The sequence below is a fragment of the Electrona antarctica genome, assembly GCF_951216825.1.
Source record: "Electrona antarctica genome assembly, chromosome: 12".
Classification (NCBI taxonomy): domain Eukaryota; kingdom Metazoa; phylum Chordata; class Actinopteri; order Myctophiformes; family Myctophidae; genus Electrona; species Electrona antarctica.
Window position 1 is genome coordinate 29,634,314 of NC_136793.1, and position 18,745 is coordinate 29,653,058.

Below are 18,745 nucleotides of genomic sequence, written 5' to 3' on the forward strand. Positions count from 1 at the left end.
TAATCTATGTCCCTGTCCTCTCTCCCTCCACCTTTAACATTCATCTATGTCCCTGTCCTCTCTCCCTCCATCTTTAACATTAATTTATGTCCCTGTCCTCTCTCCCTCCATCTCTCTCCAGACATCCACAATATGGCGTTGTTGATCTCAGTAACAGTTTGCAGCATCATACTGGTTCTTATTATCGTCTTCTGCTACTTGAGGTAACACCCACAAGCCTGCAAACTCACACACACACACACACACACACACACACACACACACACACACACACACACACACACACACACACACACACACACACACACACACACACACACACACACACACACACACACACACACACAGCACGCACGCATGCATGAACACGCACACGCAGTCGCCCACACATGCAGGGTTTATTTGTAAAACAAAAAAAAACAGCTGAGGGGCACTTAAGCCCTATAAATTAAGAGAATTTGACCAAAGTAAGGACGCAATGGTTGATGTAATTGTTGATTTGGAATTTTATCAAACATAATATCAAACAGTCTACGTTACCCAAAAGTTAATGGATGCCATTAATTCAGTCTGACCAGAATCAGTGATAAAACATCTCCATATAGCAATACAAATGAATGACCGGGGGGAGGTTCAAAAGTAGAAAGCATCAATTCCCCCGTGCAAATGGAACGGTGACTGTACTGTATGCATGATTTCACTTTGTTTATTTCAGGTATAAGCGCCAGGAGTCTCGTCCACGCTACAGCATTGGTCTGGAGCAGGATGAGACCTACATTCCTCCTGGGGAATCTCTCAAGGACCTCATAGAACAGTCTCAGAGCTCTGGCTCTGGCTCAGGGCTCCCCCTACTGGTGAGACACACATACTACTCAGCTCTTGAGTTTAAGATGACAGTCAAAATCAGGGCCTCACGTGTGAGAAAGACATTTCTCACACGTGAGAAATGGGCATTCTTACATCTCAGTGAAACACACACAGAGGCAGTAGGCCAGGGCAAGGTGTGTCTTTGAAATCAAATGTATGAACGTTGATTTGAAGGTGTTGGGGAATGTTCAAGTTCCTTTTATCGTCATCCATAGCTTTACATCAGAGATGCACAGCAGAACGAAATTACATTGCAATGACTCCATTAAAACACCACTGTTTTTGCCCATACCTGAGGCGGGGTTGGCGAAAGGGCCTGTGTGGAGTTTGCATGTTCTCCCCGTGTCCCCTAGGGTAGGTACCCTCACAAAAAACATGCAGTAATCCTGGTCTCTAAACTGCCTCCCCCTGGCCAGCCGGGGCACCTGATGGAGGGGAACGGAACTGGTTGGAATAACGTGTTACTTTCACGCGCTACGTCCAACCAGGAAAACTGGTCACAACTTGGACACTCATGTCATGCATGAGTGTCCAAGTTGTGACCATGAGTTCAAGTCCGTTGCTCTCCCCAGGTTGGTGGAGGGTGTGTAGAGCCCAGGATCACATTAGATAATTGACACAGGGGTGAAAAATGGGTTACAAAATAATAAATAAATATAAAATAAATAAAAAATGTATAATTAACATTTTATATATTAAAAAGCACTTGAGGATTTAATCAAATCCTAAATTTCATAATTCTTAAGCCCCTCCTTAGTGTTTATTTTGTGCCATTAATTTGCATTAATTTCAACTCCTATTTACTGAGTACATCTACACAGAATGTGAATATTATGCAGCAATAAGGCGATTTCTTGAAACAAGGTATATTTTTCACCCCCCAAAAAGCATCAATCGGTATGAATGAGGCATCACCAAATTAACAGCTTGATGAGAAATATTCGCACAAGCATGTTTGATTAATATTGTCATATTGTAATTGACCATATTCACATGGCAAACATATTACCTAATACTGCCCCACTGTGAGTATGGTCAATTCATGCTTATTATACTGCCATTTTATTCAGATCTGTCTCACCTATGGCCGCACTTCTTCCTCTTGCCCAGGTTCAGAGAACCATTGCCAAGCAGATTCAGATGGTGAAGCAGATAGGGAAGGGGAGGTACGGGGAGGTGTGGATGGGAAAGTGGAGAGGAGAGAAAGTAGCCGTCAAAGTCTTCTTCACCACCGAGGAGGCCAGTTGGTTCAGAGAGACGGAGATCTACCAGACTGTCCTGATGAGACACGAGAACATACTGGGTGAGGCTGCTCTCTCTCTCTCTCTCTCTCTCTCTCTCTCTCTCTCTCTCTCTTTGTTGTCTCCTCTGTTTGTGGGTGTCCCCACACCCTAAACAGTGTTTTACTGCAGCTACTACAGCTTGTCTCTCTCTGATCTCTCTTTATCCTACTTTTTACAGCACTAGTTATCACAGTCACTAGCTCAATCCTTAATCATAGGTTAGCAGCAAAACATGTCTCCCACCGACTCCATCTTCTAGACCACCCAGTCTAAGGTGTCTTGCTGTTTACATTTGAGGTTGTCATCTTGGAGAGTAAGCGGCACAAGTCACTTTACATCGTCAGCGTGCTTTTGCATGCTCATTCGTTTACATTAGAGGGCGGTAACCCAGGACAAATTCCTTTTTCTTGGCACCTTAAGCGCTAGGAACTGTATATACGTTGACATTGTATATACCTAGCATATCCCTCGTTATTAGCCTACTGCTTTTTTTCTTATTACAGTATGCTGCTGCAAAGTCTGAAGAACACAAATATGTTTTACATACTCTTACCTGTACAAAAGACCAACTTTGACCTCTCTTTCTCTTCCTCTATCCCTCACTGATAGGCTTCATTGCAGCGGACATTAAAGGAACTGGCTCCTGGACTCAGCTCTACCTTATCACTGACTATCATGAAAATGGCTCTTTGTACGACTACCTCAAGTCCACCACCCTGGACAATAAAGCCATGCTGCGCCTGGCCTACTCCTCAGTGTCAGGCCTCTGCCACCTCCATACAGAGATCTTCGGCACCCAGGGCAAGCCTGCCATTTCCCACAGGGATCTGAAGAGTAAGAACATATTGGTCAAACGAAATGGGACTTGCTGCATTGCTGACCTGGGGCTGGCAGTCAAGTTCATTAGGTGAGCATGTGTGGATTGAGTCAGTGTGTTGTTTCTTTCTTTAGCAAAATTATTTTCGTTGCGGACAATTATTTTCATGACATAGATTTATTAATTAATTAATAATTTAAGGGTGGATCTTGATGTTCTAAATAAAAATGGAAGATTCTACATCCAGATTGAGTTTAATAAATTATGTCCTACAGTTAGGAAGTATAGTGTTGTAGCTGTTTGCTTCTGAATAGCTTTCCCTTTGTATATTCAATTCTATGGTACATGTCGTTTACTCTTGTCTCTCCTGTGGCAGTGACACTAATGAGGTGGACATCCCACCCAACACCAGGGTGGGCACCAAGCGCTACATGCCTCCTGAAGTTCTGGACGAGACACTGAAAGGGAGCCATTTTCAGTCGTACATCATGGCTGACATGTATAGCTTCGGACTCATCCTCTGGGAGATCGCTCGGCGTTGTGTCTCTGGAGGTACATGTAGGTCCTACTTCAACAAAGCATTGCGTTTAACCCTGTTCATTTCAAGCCAGATAAAATGCTAATGCCTAAATACATGCTATTGAGACTCTGTAAGCATTGGCACATTGCTACTACAAATATACAGTATATGCACTGTGCTGACATGCATAGCTTTCTCAGTAAGAAGGTTGTGCATGAGACTGTGATGCATACAGTAGCTTTCTCAAGAGTGAGTTGCTAATACATTTACATTTTCATTTTTTCATCGACATCAAGGCATGAATCTGAACGTATTGCATTCCAGGTATCCTTGAGGAGTACCAGTTGCCTTACCATGATTTAGTTCCTACTGACCCTTCATATGAAGATATGCGAGAGGTGGTGTGCATCAAGAAACTGCGACCGTCATTCCCTAATAGATGGACCAGTGATGAGGTGAGTTACTGTACACGTGTGTGTGTGTGTGTGTGTGTGTGTGTGTGTGTGTGTGTGTGTGTGTGTGTGTGTGTGTGTGTGTGTGTGTGTGTGTGTGTGTGTGTGTGTGCCAACATTAGAATGCAAGTCAAACGAACTACTGTACACACCAGAAAACAAGAATTCTGCCGGCAATACCCACATAACATGGGAAATGGATGCGTTTGAAGTCTCACGCTGAAGCACATGTGTGAGTCCAGCATAGTCATCTCATCAGGACTCTCAATTTTTATCCTCACAATGTTTGTTTCTTAAATTCCACTATACTTGTGGGGACATTTGTATAGTAAAACAAGTATATACTGTGTGTGTGTATATATATATATATATATATATATATATATATATATATATATATATATACCACACACACACACACACACACACACACACACACACACACACACACACACACACACACACACACACACACACACACACACACACACACACACACACAGAGTGTTATTTCTCTTCCCTAACGTCATCTTTCCATGTCTTTGCAGTGTCTGAGACAGATGGGGAAGCTGATGACAGAATGTTGGGCTCATAACCCCGCCTCCCGGCTCACAGCACTGCGGGTTAAAAAGACACTTGCTAAGATGTCAGAATCACAGGACATCAAACTGTAAGGGGGCACTGCCATGCGTGTGTTTGCTCACACACAGAAAACAGCATGGCCCGTTTCACACATGCTGCCTCTGCTCCAGACTATAAGCCCCACCATCCTTTGCCTTGTGGGAAAAGGAACTGGGGCAGGAAGCAAGGAGATCACATGAACACAGACATGGAGCCTGAAGCCTAGAAGCCTGCAATCCAAGTCCCCCTTGAAAAGTGATTTTGGATATAACGGGGACTAGCCTGGTTAATTGACCACTTGAACCCTGCCGTTCCTATGTCTTAGTGTCGTAATAGGCTAACATTTGGTGGAAAAAAAGAAAAGCTATGCTATGCTAATTTTGGTGAGATTCAGTGTAGCGTGAAAAAGGAGGGCACCAAGTACAGACCCCTAGGGGACCCCGGTCAACAAAGTATGTAGGGCTCAAGTGGTTAAATTAAGAAAACATAATCCAAAATTTGAGCTAATTCTTTCTGTCAGAAGGAGGTCAATTCTGATATGTTCCAGAACATTATGTCCAGAACTGTGTGCCAGGTCCAAAACTCTGTAGAGCTCAGAAAAAAGACAAAAGAAAAGGAGGTCCAGTTTGACTTGGTATTGTAGATGCACAGGCTACTGACCCAAAACCAGTGAGTGGAATACTGTATCACTGCTTTCTGTGAAAGCTGCCCTACTTGTAGATTGAAGACCATTGGAAGGGAAGTCTCAGTCTGTGATTCCAGAATGGAACCTGCTTTTAAAACACTGTCACCCCACTACTGGCTTTGTTTTCATTCATTGAATTGAAGACTTTTTCCCCTCCCTCAATTAGATTGACAGAGGTTTTGATACAAGGACTGATTATGTGAAATGTTTAGTTGTGAGGGCTTATTTTCCATGTCATGCTTTTAAAGAATTTATGTAAATAATAAAGTTAATGTGGCCAAAAAAGAAATAAAGAAGGAAAGGACACCAATTTAAGCTCGGAATACATCCATGTGTCCTCATCATCTCAAGTCTGGAACTGTTTACAACGGACACCTGATCAATTTGGTGAAGCAAGGGGTTGAGAATAGGATTATGTTACATTAATGTGTAGCATTGTCTTCATATTACAATTATTATAGGCTACACTACAGTACTGTAGCCTCTAGTCTCACACGTCCTCCCTGGTTAAGGATATTTGTCAGGGACAGTTAAAGGCTTACAAATCATCCCATGAGATTGTTGGATTTTTCAACCAATCACAATAAAGGGTGGCACTCAAAACCAGAGTGCTAATTAGCTTTTTATTGTTTGTTAGCTTGTGTTGGTTTGCTGCCGAAACTGTGCGACTGTAAATGGGAAATGTGGAATTAACTAAAATGTAGGCCTATAATATTTCATTTACAGCCCTTTCTGACATAATGTTAAGACGGTTAGAAAACAAGATATTATAAAGGCTTTGTAACAATCTGTTGAAAGGGTACGGGTTCCGTTGGAGGTTCTCTGCAAAGAACTTCAACCACCCACTCTTCCAGAATGTTGTCATTAGCTATATGTATCTACAGTATCTAGGATCACAACTGCAGACAAAAAACCATGCCTGAAGTCCAGAAGCCATGAATTCCAGGGCCATGGGGTTGGGATTCAGCTCAACTGAGCGCTAAATCTGGGATTCCACACAAATCCAGGTGGTTACAGTATGCACTGATGAATATAGATTTGTAAAAGCATTAAAACTGAAGTGATAATATGACAACAGTCATAATACAGTATGTACCATTAGGCAACACAGAATTGCCATTCAGCCGATTTCAAACTGTAAGATTAACCGGAGGACGTGCCATCACAGTCAGCACACCTTATCTCTGAAATTTGAATTGACAATCTGATCGCACTGTGCAGCCTAAGGGCCGATTCATACTCCTATTTTACCGCTATTTCGGGCGCTGTAGTGCCGAAATGATTTCGGCTCGTCAGAAATTTTCAGTAGCACCGAAGAGCCGACTTTACCCGACGGTACCCGCCCCCCCGAACCTCAAATGACGTCACATTGGAGGCTCTACAGAGCCGAACCGACTTTTATTCGGCTCTAAAATAGGAGTATGAATCGGCCCTAATAGTGAATGTAATCTAATATCCATCAATTCACCCTTGTTGAACTGGCTGTCATGAAACAGTAAGTTAATAAAGTCAGCCTCGAGAGGTCACTAACCTCATGTAAGGAATTTGCCAACTCTAATCATGGTGCTGTTACTGAGACATTCAAGTGTAACAGATCTGTAGTGTAATGAATGCCCCTCTTTTCTCTTTGGGATTGTGCCTTATTAGCCGCACCTAGTTGTCTATGACAAAGTGAAAATTGTGTTTTTATTCAATAAACAGTCAAACATTCCCCCAATTAAATGTGTTTCATTCCAAAGGCTGGTGTATTGTTAGTCTAGTAAATCCGTGTATCTTGTGTTCAATCAATATTCTGTCTGGTGTCCCAAAATTGAAAATCGAGAAAATCCAAAAATGACCTTTTTCTAATATCCGTGTTTCACCAACGTGAATGGAAAAGAAAGTCTGCTTGCATTTTAGGAACCGGAATTTACTTCATGTTTATGAGCTAGCACAGCTTCCGGTTGCCTTCAAAATAAGATTTTATAAGACATTTCTTTTAAAAATGCATTTATGATATGTCTTTTAAAATGGCGTTAGTAGTACCTATGTGCCCTAACAGGTTTTTAGCGATTTAAATTGGCTACTAAACCCCATTAATAAGGGCACTTAGCACATTTATATATAGTTAGCTATTTATTTAACAACAAAAATATAATACAAATACAAATCTGGTATGTATGTATACTGTATATCCATGATGTAGGCCTATCACATCATTAAATAATATAGGTGTACGTTTTTATTTGTATTTTAAATATCTATCTATTTAATTTGAACAATTTAGAAATATTGTCTAGAATCTAGATTATAATAGCTTTTGTCATAAAAATATATTTTAACGTGTTTAAATAAAGGATAATGAATGAATGAATTCATATCTGATTGTCCAACACACAGAGAGAAAGTAGCTTATAATAACATGTCTGATAAGTGACAAAACAAACACTTTGGAGAAATAATAATTTAAGCTTTCTGTAGGCAACAGCTGAAATGTTGGTGAGTTTAACTTTGTTTACAATTTATTATGAAAACCTGCAAAACCTGACAGTCAGTCTGTCCGTCAGTCATGACACGCTCCATGTGTGGCCAATACAGAATTCATTCCATAGTTTGATCTGACCTCATCAAACCCTGTACACTCAAGACACTGCCCCTGCTGCCACCCTTATATCTCCATATATGGAGCTGACCTGTTCTGCCGGTTCTGACATTCCATATACCATTCCATCTGACCTCATCAAACCAAGACACGCTCAATATATGGCCAGTACAGAATTCATTCCATATGTTGATCTGACCCCCATGCCAAAGCGCCAGTGCTCGCCCAGCAGTCTGCTGTCACCCAGGCTGATGGCTATCTCTAAACACTATATCTAAACACTATCTCTAAACACTATATCTAAACACTATATCTGACCTCTTTCTAAGCACTATATCTAAACACTATACCTATATCTAAACACTATATCTAAACACTATATCTAAACACTATATCTGTATCTAAACACTATATCTAAACACTATGTCTATATCTAAACACTATATCTAAACACTATATCTGTATCTAAACACTATATCTAAACACTATGTCTATATCTAAACACTATATCTAAACACTATATCTATATCTAAACACTATATATAAACACTATATCTAAACACTAACACTATATCTATATATTTTGGAGGATTCAAAAAAATGAGGAAAATCATGAAAAAACGACATACTATAGTTTCAGAAGACATACTATAGTATGTCGTTTTTCATGATTTTGGAGGATTTGAAAAAAATGAGGAAAATACTCCATACTCCAACATACAGGCAAAGGAAGACTGTGATGTGGCAGGTATTAAGTAGCTCACTGAGTTAGTGTGCTATCACCATTATCTGGAGATTGTTGGTTCAAACCCCACTCAAGTCTTTACTATTAAGTTTTCCTTTCCACACTGACATCAAGTAGCCCGGAAATTCCAGTTGAACTGTGTGCTGCTAAGTGGCCGAATGGGGTTTCTAGGAGTAAGTATGTAGGACTAGTAAAATGCCAAAGTTTGTGCTATTGCCATTGAGAATGCATTGGGCGTTTAAGTTAAATAACTCAGAAACTACAAAACATTTACAAGTAAAAAGTTCAAGCATGTGTGCCCACAGTAAGCTGAATTATAAAAAGTGTGAATGGAGTTTCTAGGTGAAAGTGATTTTTTGACGTGCTATAGAGCTGCCATTGAGCCCAATTATACATTTCTCAAATTTGAAAGCACTATATTTCTAAAACTATGAAACATTTCAAAGATTCCTTTTCAGGCAAACATGTCCACCGTAAAATGAACCTAAATAGGATTGAATGGGGTTTCTAGGTGTAAGTATGTAGGACTAGTAGCATGCCAAAGTTTGTGCTATTGCCATTGGGAATGCATTGGGCGTTTAACTTAAATAACTCAGAAACTACAAAACATTTCAAAGTAAAAAGTTCCAGCATGTGTCTCCACAGAAAGCTGAATTATAAAAAGTGTGAATGGAGTTTCTAGGTGAATGAATTTTTGATGTGCCACTATCTGCCATTATAAATTTCTCAAATTTAAAGCACTATATTTCTAAAACTATGAAACATTTCAAAGATTCCTTTTCAGGCAAACATGTCCACCGTAAGATGAACCTAAATACGTTTGAATGGGGTTTCTAGGTCTAAGTATGTAGGACTAGTAGCATGCCAAATTTTGTGCTATTGCCATTGAGAATGCATTGGGCGTTTAAGTTAAATAACTCAGAAACTACAAAACATTTCAAAGTAAAAAGTTCCAGCATGTGTCTCCACAGAAAGCTGAATTATAAAAAGTGTGAATGGAGTTTCTAGGTGAATGAATTTTTGACGTGCCACTATCTGCCATTATACATTTCTCAAATTGAAAGCACTATATTTCTAAAACTATGAAACATTTCAAAGATTCCTTTTCAGGCAAACATGTCCACCGTAAGATGAACCTAAATAGGTTTGAATGGGGATTCTAGGTGTAAGTATGTAGGAGTAGTAGCATGCCAAAGTTATATTTTTTTTCGGACGGCATACTATAGCATGTCGTTTTTCGTGATTTTGGACTATTTGAAAAAAAGATGAAAATCATGAAAAAACGACATACTATAGTTCATGGCTTCGGACGGCATAATATATTTTGTCATATTTTCATGATTTTGGGACACTATGTCAGAACCAGGACTTGAACCTGCAGCCTCCTGATTCCCAGGCAGGCTCTGTACCCAGTGATCCACTGTGCATGCTGTTCTTATGTGTTGTGGCAGGTAGCAAGTAGATCAGTGAATATAAACCTTGAAGGTTTATATGTCCTTCTCAGCTCAATCAACAGGACCAGAACACACCTGGGTTGGCTGCCAGGATCACATCCACCAATGGGGAGGCTGTCTGTGTCCTGTCATGGTTTCTCCTCTGTATTATCTGATTAACATCCACGATAACACTTAAAAGCACTAAAGACACCTTTGATGCACAGCACCATTCAAATGCTCTGTACATGATCCCAAGGCCCCATTTGAAAAGTGACACCAAGAAGAACAACTTACAACCTAATAATCACTGAGAGCTCAGTGGCACCCTTGTTAAGATGACGTCCATGTGAGCCAGAGGTTGTGAGTTCAAATCCAGCTGAGTTCCTCCTACTTTCACTCTGCAGCATGTTTTGGAGAATAACATCCAGAAGAGAACTGGAAAGAGATGAAAAGCTGAGGAGATTCTCAGAGAGCATGGTGGCACTCTGTGATAAGATGTTGTCTATGTGAGCCACAGGTCGTGGGTTCAAGTTCAGCCCATGGCCTCAGACGGCATTGAAAAAAAGACAAAAATCACTCCGAGACCATGGGCTATAGCCCATGGTCTCGGAGTGATTTTCGTCTTTTTTTCAAATCCTCAAAAATGATGGAAAACGGCATGCTATAGTATGCCGTCCGAGACCATGGGCTATAGCCCATCGTCTCGGAGTGATTTTTCAAATCCTCATGGCATGTCGTTTTTCGTGATTTTGGACTATTTGAAAAAAAGATGAAAATCATGAAAAAACGACATACTATAGTCCATGGTTTGGGACGGCATAATATATTTTGTCATATTCTTATGATTTTGGGACACTATGTCAGAACCAGGACTTGAACCTGCAGCCTCCTGATGAAAAAGACAAAAATCACTCCGAGACCATGGGCTATAGCCCATCGTCTCGGAGTGATTTTCGTCTTTTTTTCAAATCCTCAAAAATGATGCAAAACGGCATGCTATAGTATGCCGTTCGAGACCATGGGCTATAGCCCATCGTCTCGGAGTGATTTTCGTCTTTTTTTCAAAACCTCAAAAATGATGAAAAACGGCATGCTATAGTATGCCGTCCTATATGGGCTATAGCCCATGGTCATAAATGATGAAAAACGAGGTTTTGAAAAAAGACGAAAATGACTCCGAGACGATGGGCTATAGCCCATGGTCTCGGAGTGATTTTCGTCTTTTTTTCAAATCCTCAAAAATGATGGAAAACGGCATGCTATAGTATGCCGCTCGAGACCATGGGCTATAGCCCATCGTCTCGGAGTGATTTTCGTCTTTTTTTCTAATCCTCAAAAATGATGAAAAACGGCATGCTATAGTATGCCGTCCGATATGGGCTATAGCCCATGGTCATAAATGATGAAAAGCGAGGATTTGAAAAAAAGACGAAAATAACTCCGAGACGATGGGCTATAGCCCATGGTCTCGGAGTGATTTTCGTCTTTTTTTCAAATCCTCAAAAATGATGGAAAACGGCATGCTATAGTATGCCGTTCGAGACCATGGGCTATAGCCCATCGTCTCGGAGTGATTTTCGTCTTTTTTTCAAATCCTCAAAAATGATGAAAAACGGCATGCTATAGTATGCCGTCCGATATGGGCTATAGCCCATTGTCATAAATGATGAAAAACGAGGTTTTGAAAAAAGACGAAAATGACTCCGAGACGATGGGCTATAGCCCATGGTCTCGGAGTGATTTTCGTCTTTTTTTCAAATCCTCAAAAATGATGGAAAACGGCATGCTATAGTATGCCGTTCGAGACCATGGGCTATAGCCCATCGTCTCGGAGTGATTTTCGTCTTTTTTTCAAATCCTCAAAAATTATGGAAAACGGCATGCTATAGTATGCCGTCCGATATGGGCTATAGCCCATGGTCATAAATGATGAAAAACGAGGATTTGAAAAAAAGACGAAAATCACTCCGAGACCATGGGCTATAGCCCATCGTCTCGGAGTGATTTTCGTCTTTTTTTCAAATCCTCAAAAATGATGCAAAACGGCATGCTATAGTATGCCGTTCGAGACCATGGGCTATAGCCCATCGTCTCGGAGTGATTTTCGTCTTTTTTTCAAAACCTCAAAAATGATGAAAAACGGCATGCTATAGTAGGCCGTCCGATATGGGCTATAGCCCATGGTCATAAATGATGAAAAACGAGGTTTTGAAAAAAGACGAAAATGACTCCGAGACGATGGGCTATAGCCCATGGTGTCGGAGTGATTTTCGTCTTTTTTTCAAATCCTCAAAAATGATGAAAAACGGCATGCTATAGTATGCCGTCCGATATGGGCTATAGCCCATGGTCATGAATGATGAAAAACGAGGATTTGAAAAAAAGACGAAAATGACTCCGAGACGATGGGCTATAGCCCATGGTCTCGGAGTGATTTTCGTCTTTTTTTCAAATCCTCAAAAATGATGGAAAACGGCATGCTATAGTATGCCGTTCGAGACCATGGGCTATAGCCCATCGTCTCGGAGTGATTTTCGTCTTTTTTTCAAATCCTCAAAAATGATGAAAAACGGCATGCTATAGTATGCCGTCCGATATGGGCTATAGCCCATGGTCATAAATGATGAAAAACGAGGATTTGAAAAAAAGTCGAAAATGACTCCGAAACGATGGGCTATAGCCCATGGTCTCGGAGTGATTTTCGTCTTTTTTTCAAATCCTCAAAAATGATGGAAAACGGCATGCTATAGTATGCCGTTCGAGACCATGGGCTATAGCCCATCGTCTCGGAGTGATTTTCGTCTTTTTTTCAAATCCTCAAAAATGATGAAAAACGGCATGCTATAGTATGCCGTCCGATATGGGCTATAGCCCATTGTCATAAATGATGAAAAACGAGGTTTTGAAAAAAGACGAAAATGACTCCGAGACGATGGGCTATAGCCCATGGTCTCGGAGTGATTTTCGTCTTTTTTTCAAATCCTCAAAAATGATGGAAAACGGCATGCTATAGTATGCCGTTCGAGACCATGGGCTTTAGCCCATCGTCTCGGAGTGATTTTCGTCTTTTTTTCAAATCCTCAAAAATGATGAAAAACGGCATGCTATAGTATGCCGTCCGATATGGGCTATAGCCCATGGTCATGAATGATGAAAAACGAGGATTTGAAAAAAAGACGAAAATGACTCCGAGACGATGGGCTATAGCCCATCGTCTCGGAGTGATTTTCGTCTTTTTTTCAAATCCTCAAAAATGATGGAAAACGGCATGCTATAGTATGCCGTTCGAGACCATGGGCTATAGCCCATCGTCTCGGAGTGATTTTCGTCTTTTTTTCAAATCCTCAAAAATGATGGAAAACGGCATGCTATAGTATGCCGTTCGAGACCATGGGCTATAGCCCATCGTCTCGGAGTGATTTTCGTATTTTTTTCAAATCCTCAAAAATGATGAAAAACGGCATGCTATAGTATGCCGTCCGATATGGGCTATAGCCCATGGTCATAAATGATGAAAAACAAGGTTTTGAAAAAAGACGAAAATGACTCCGAGACGATGGGCTATAGCCCATGGTCTCGGAGTGATTTTCGTCTTTTTTTCAAATCCTCAAAAATGATGGAAAACGGCATGCTATAGTATGCCGTTCGAGACCATGGGCTATAGCCCATCGTCTCGGAGTGATTTTCGTCTTTTTTTCAAATCCTCAAAAATGATGAAAATTGGCATGCTATAGTATGCCGTCCGATATGGGCTATAGCCCATTGTCATAAATGATGAAAAACGAGGTTTTGAAAAAAGACGAAAATGACTCCGAGACGATGGGCTATAGCCCATGGTCTCGGAGTGATTTTCGTCTTTTTTTCCAAATCCTCAAAAATGATGGAAAACGGCATGCTATAGTATGCCGTTCGAGACCATGGGCTATAGCCCATCGTCTCGGAGTGATTTTCGTCTTTTTTTCAAATCCTCAAAAATGATGAAAAACGGCATGCTATAGTATGCCGTCCGATATGGGCTATAGCCCATTGTCATAAATGATGAAAAACGAGGTTTTGAAAAAAGACGAAAATGACTCCGAGACGATGGGCTATAGCCCATGGTCTCGGAGTGATTTTCGTCTTTTTTTCAAATCCTCAAAAATGATGGAAAACGGCATGCTATAGTATGCCGTTCGAGACCATGGGCTATAGCCCATCGTCTCGGAGTGATTTTCGTCTTTTTTTCAAATCCTCAAAAATGATGAAAAACGGCATGCTATAGTATGCCGTCCGATATGGGCTATAGCCCATGGTCATGAATGATGAAAAACGAGGATTTGAAAAAAAGACGAAAATGACTCCGAGACGATGGGCTATAGCCCATGGTCTCGGAGTGATTTTCGTCTTTTTTTCAAATCCTCAAAAATGATGGAAAACGGCATGCTATAGTATGCCGTTCGAGACCATGGGCTATAGCCCATCGTCTCGGAGTGATTTTCGTCTTTTTTTCTAATCCTCAAAAATGATGGAAAACGGCATGCTATAGTATGCCGTTCGAGACCATGGGCTATAGCCCATCGTCTCGGAGTGATTTTCGTCTTTTTTTCAAATCCTCAAAAATGATGAAAAACGGCATGCTATAGTATGCCGTCCGATATGGGCTATAGCCCATTGTCATAAATTATGAAAAACGAGGTTTTGAAAAAAGACGAAAATGACTCCGAGACGATGGGCTATAGCCCATGGTCTCGGAGTGATTTTCGTCTTTTTTTCAAATCCTCAAAATTGATGGAAAACGGCATGCTATAGTATGCCGTTCGAGACCATGGGCTATAGCCCATCGTCTCGCTATAGCCCATGGTCATGAATGATGAAAAACGAGGATTTGAAAAAAAGACGAAAATGACTCCGAGACGATGGGCTATAGCCCATCGTCTCGGAGTGATTTTCGTCTTTTTTTCAAATCCTCAAAAATGATGAAAAACGGCATGCTATAGTATGCCGTCCGATATGGGCTATAGCCCATGGTCATAAATGATGAAAAACGAGGTTTTGAAAAAAGACGAAAATGACTCCGAGACGATGGGCTATAGCCCATGGTCTCGGAGTGATTTTCGTCTTTTTTTCAAATCCTCAAAAATGATGGAAAACGGCATGCTATAGTATGCCGTTCGAGACCATGGGCTATAGCCCATCGTCTCGGAGTGATTTTCGTCTTTTTTTCAAATCCTCAAAAATGATGAAAAACGGCATGCTATAGTATGCCGTCCGATATGGGCTATAGCCCATGGTCATAAATGATGAAAAACGAGGTTTTAAAAAAAGACGAAAATGACTCCGAGACGATGGGCTATAGCCCATGGTCTCGGAGTGATTTTCGTCTTTTTTTCAAATCCTCAAAAATGATGGAAAACGGCATGCTATAGTATGCCGTTCGAGACCATGGGCTATAGCCCATGGTCTCGGAGTGATTTTCGTCTTTTTTTCAAATCCTCAAAAATGATGAAAAACGGCATGCTATAGTATGCCGTCCGATATGGGCTATAGCCCATGGTCATAAATGATAAAAAACAAGGTTTTGAAAAAAGACGAAAATGACTCCGAGACGATGGGCTATAGCCCATGGTCTCGGAGTGATTTTTGTCTTTTTTTCAAATCCTCAAAAATGATGGAAAACGGCATGCTATAGTATGCCGTTCGAGACCATGGGCTATAGCCCATCGTCTCGGAGTGATTTTCGTCTTTTTTTCAAATCCTCAAAAATGATGAAAAACGGCATGCTATAGTATGCCGTCCGATATGGGCTATAGCCCATGGTCATAAATGATGAAAAACGAGGATTTGAAAAAAAGACGAAAATGACTCCGAGACGATGGGCTATAATAGCCCATGGTCTCGGAGTCATTTTCGTCTTTTTTTCTAATCCTCAAAAATGATGGAAAACGGCATGCTATAGTATGCCGTTCGAGACCATGGGCTATAGCCCATCGTCTCGGAGTGATTTTCGTCTTTTTTTCAAATCCTCAAAAATGATGAAAAACGGCATGCTATAGTATGCCGTCCGATATGGGCTATAGCCCATTGTCATAAATTATGAAAAACGAGGTTTTGAAAAAAGACGAAAATGACTCCGAGACGATGGGCTATAGCCCATGGTCTCGGAGTGATTTTCGTCTTTTTTTCAAATCCTCAAAATTGATGGAAAACGGCATGCTATAGTATGCCGTTCGAGACCATGGGCTATAGCCCATCGTCTCGCTATAGCCCATGGTCATGAATGATGAAAAACGAGGATTTGAAAAAAAGACGAAAATGACTCCGAGACGATGGGCTATAGCCCATCGTCTCGGAGTGATTTTCGTCTTTTTTTCAAATCCTCAAAAATGATGAAAAACGGCATGCTATAGTATGCCGTCCGATATGGGCTATAGCCCATGGTCATAAATGATGAAAAACGAGGTTTTGAAAAAAGACGAAAATGACTCCGAGACGATGGGCTATAGCCCATGGTCTCGGAGTGATTTTCGTCTTTTTTTCAAATCCTCAAAAATGATGGAAAACGGCATGCTATAGTATGCCGTTCGAGACCATGGGCTATAGCCCATCGTCTCGGAGTGATTTTCGTCTTTTTTTCAAATCCTCAAAAATGATGAAAAACGGCATGCTATAGTATGCCGTCCGATATGGGCTATAGCCCATGGTCATAAATGATGAAAAACGAGGTTTTAAAAAAAGACGAAAATGACTCCGAGACGATGGGCTATAGCCCATGGTCTCGGAGTGATTTTCGTCTTTTTTTCAAATCCTCAAAAATGATGGAAAACGGCATGCTATAGTATGCCGTTCGAGACCATGGGCTATAGCCCATGGTCTCGGAGTGATTTTCGTCTTTTTTTCAAATCCTCAAAAATGATGAAAAACGGCATGCTATAGTATGCCGTCCGATATGGGCTATAGCCCATGGTCATAAATGATAAAAAACAAGGTTTTGAAAAAAGACGAAAATGACTCCGAGACGATGGGCTATAGCCCATGGTCTCGGAGTGATTTTTGTCTTTTTTTCAAATCCTCAAAAATGATGGAAAACGGCATGCTATAGTATGCCGTTCGAGACCATGGGCTATAGCCCATCGTCTCGGAGTGATTTTCGTCTTTTTTTCAAATCCTCAAAAATGATGAAAAACGGCATGCTATAGTATGCCGTCCGATATGGGCTATAGCCCATGGTCATAAATGATGAAAAACGAGGATTTGAAAAAAAGACGAAAATGACTCCGAGACGATGGGCTATAATAGCCCATGGTCTCGGAGTCATTTTCGTCTTTTTTTCAAATCCTCAAAAATGATGGAAAACGGCATGCTATAGTATGCCGTTCGAGACCATGGGCTATAGCCCATGGTCTCGGAGTGATTTTCGTCTTTTTTTATAATCCTTGTTTTCGTCTTTTTTTCAAATCCTCAAAAATTATGAAAAACGGCATGCTAAAACTATGAAACATTTCAAAGATTCCTTTTCAGGCAAACATGTCCACCGTAAGATGAACCTAAATACGTTTGAATGGGGTTTTAGGTCTAAGTATGTAGGACTAGTAGCATGCCAAATTTTGTGCTATTGCCATTGAGAATGCATTGGGCGTTTAAGTTAAATAACTCAGAAACTACAAAACATTTCAAAGTAAAAAGTTCCAGCATGTGTCTCCACAGAAAGCTGAATTATAAAAAGTGTGAATGGAGTTTCTAGGTGAATGATTTTTTGACGTGCTACTATCTGCCATTATACATTTCTCAAATTGAAAGCACTATATTTCTAAAACTATGAAACATTTCAAAGATTCCTTTTCAGGCAAACATGTCCACCGTAAGATGAACCTAAATAGGTTTGAATGGGGATTCTAGGTGTAAGTATGTAGGACTAGTAGCATGCCAAAGTTATAATTTTTTTCGGACGGCATACTATAGCATGTCGTTTTTCGTGATTTTGGACTATTTGAAAAAAAGATGAAAATCATGAAAAAACGACATACTATAGTTCATGGCTTCGGACGGCATACTATAGCATGTCGTTTTTCATGATTTTGGAGGATTTGAAAAAAATATGAAAATCATGAAAAAACGACATACTATAGTCCATGGTTTGGGACGGCATAATATATTTTGTCATATTTTCATGATTTTGGGACACTATGTCAGAACCAGGACTTGAACCTGCAGCCTCCTGATTCCCAGGCAGGCTCTGTACCAGTGATCCACTGTGCATGCTGTTCTTAAAAGGCCGAATAGATAATGACAGAAGAGCCAGAGACTTGTTTCCATTGTGGTTCATAAACATTCGAACGTCTAGAGATAAACAACAGCAAAAGAAACAATAGACAAATCTCCTGTTATTTTATTTTTTGTATTTTATTTTTGTATCAATGTTGTACTCAAAGGGAACAGCAGACTGTGTTGTGGCAGGTAGCAAGTAGATCAGTGAATATAAACCTTGAAGGTTTATAGGTCCTTCTCAGCTCAATCAACAGGACCAGAACACACCTGGGTTGGCTGCCAGGATCACATCCACCAATGGGGAGGCTGTCTGTGTCCTGTCATGGTTTCTCCTCTGTATTATCTGATTAACATCCACGATAACACTTAAAAGCACTAAAGACACCTTTGATGCACAGCACCATTCAAATGCTCTGTACATGATCCCAAGGCCCCATTTGAAAAGTGACACCAAGAAAAACAACTTACAACCTAAATATCACTGAGAGCTCAGT

The 18,745-nt window shown here is 40.6% G+C and overlaps 1 protein-coding gene across 1 annotated transcript in view; it reads left to right on the forward strand.

The window, feature by feature from the left end:
• The window catches only part of bmpr1ba (bone morphogenetic protein receptor, type IBa), a 119,755-nt gene extending 114,200 nt beyond the window's left edge, over window positions 1–5,555 (forward strand). Inside the window, exons 8-14 of the mRNA XM_079517060.1 lie at window positions 122–203; window positions 716–854; window positions 1,978–2,170; window positions 2,760–3,057; window positions 3,344–3,519; window positions 3,812–3,942; window positions 4,488–5,555. Coding sequence (XP_079373186.1) covers window positions 122–203; window positions 716–854; window positions 1,978–2,170; window positions 2,760–3,057; window positions 3,344–3,519; window positions 3,812–3,942; window positions 4,488–4,613 — 1,145 coding nt within the window. The 3' untranslated portion in view covers window positions 4,614–5,555. The remainder of the gene's footprint in view (window positions 1–121; window positions 204–715; window positions 855–1,977; window positions 2,171–2,759; window positions 3,058–3,343; window positions 3,520–3,811; window positions 3,943–4,487) is intronic.
• Window positions 5,556–18,745: the final 13,190 nt, after the last annotated feature.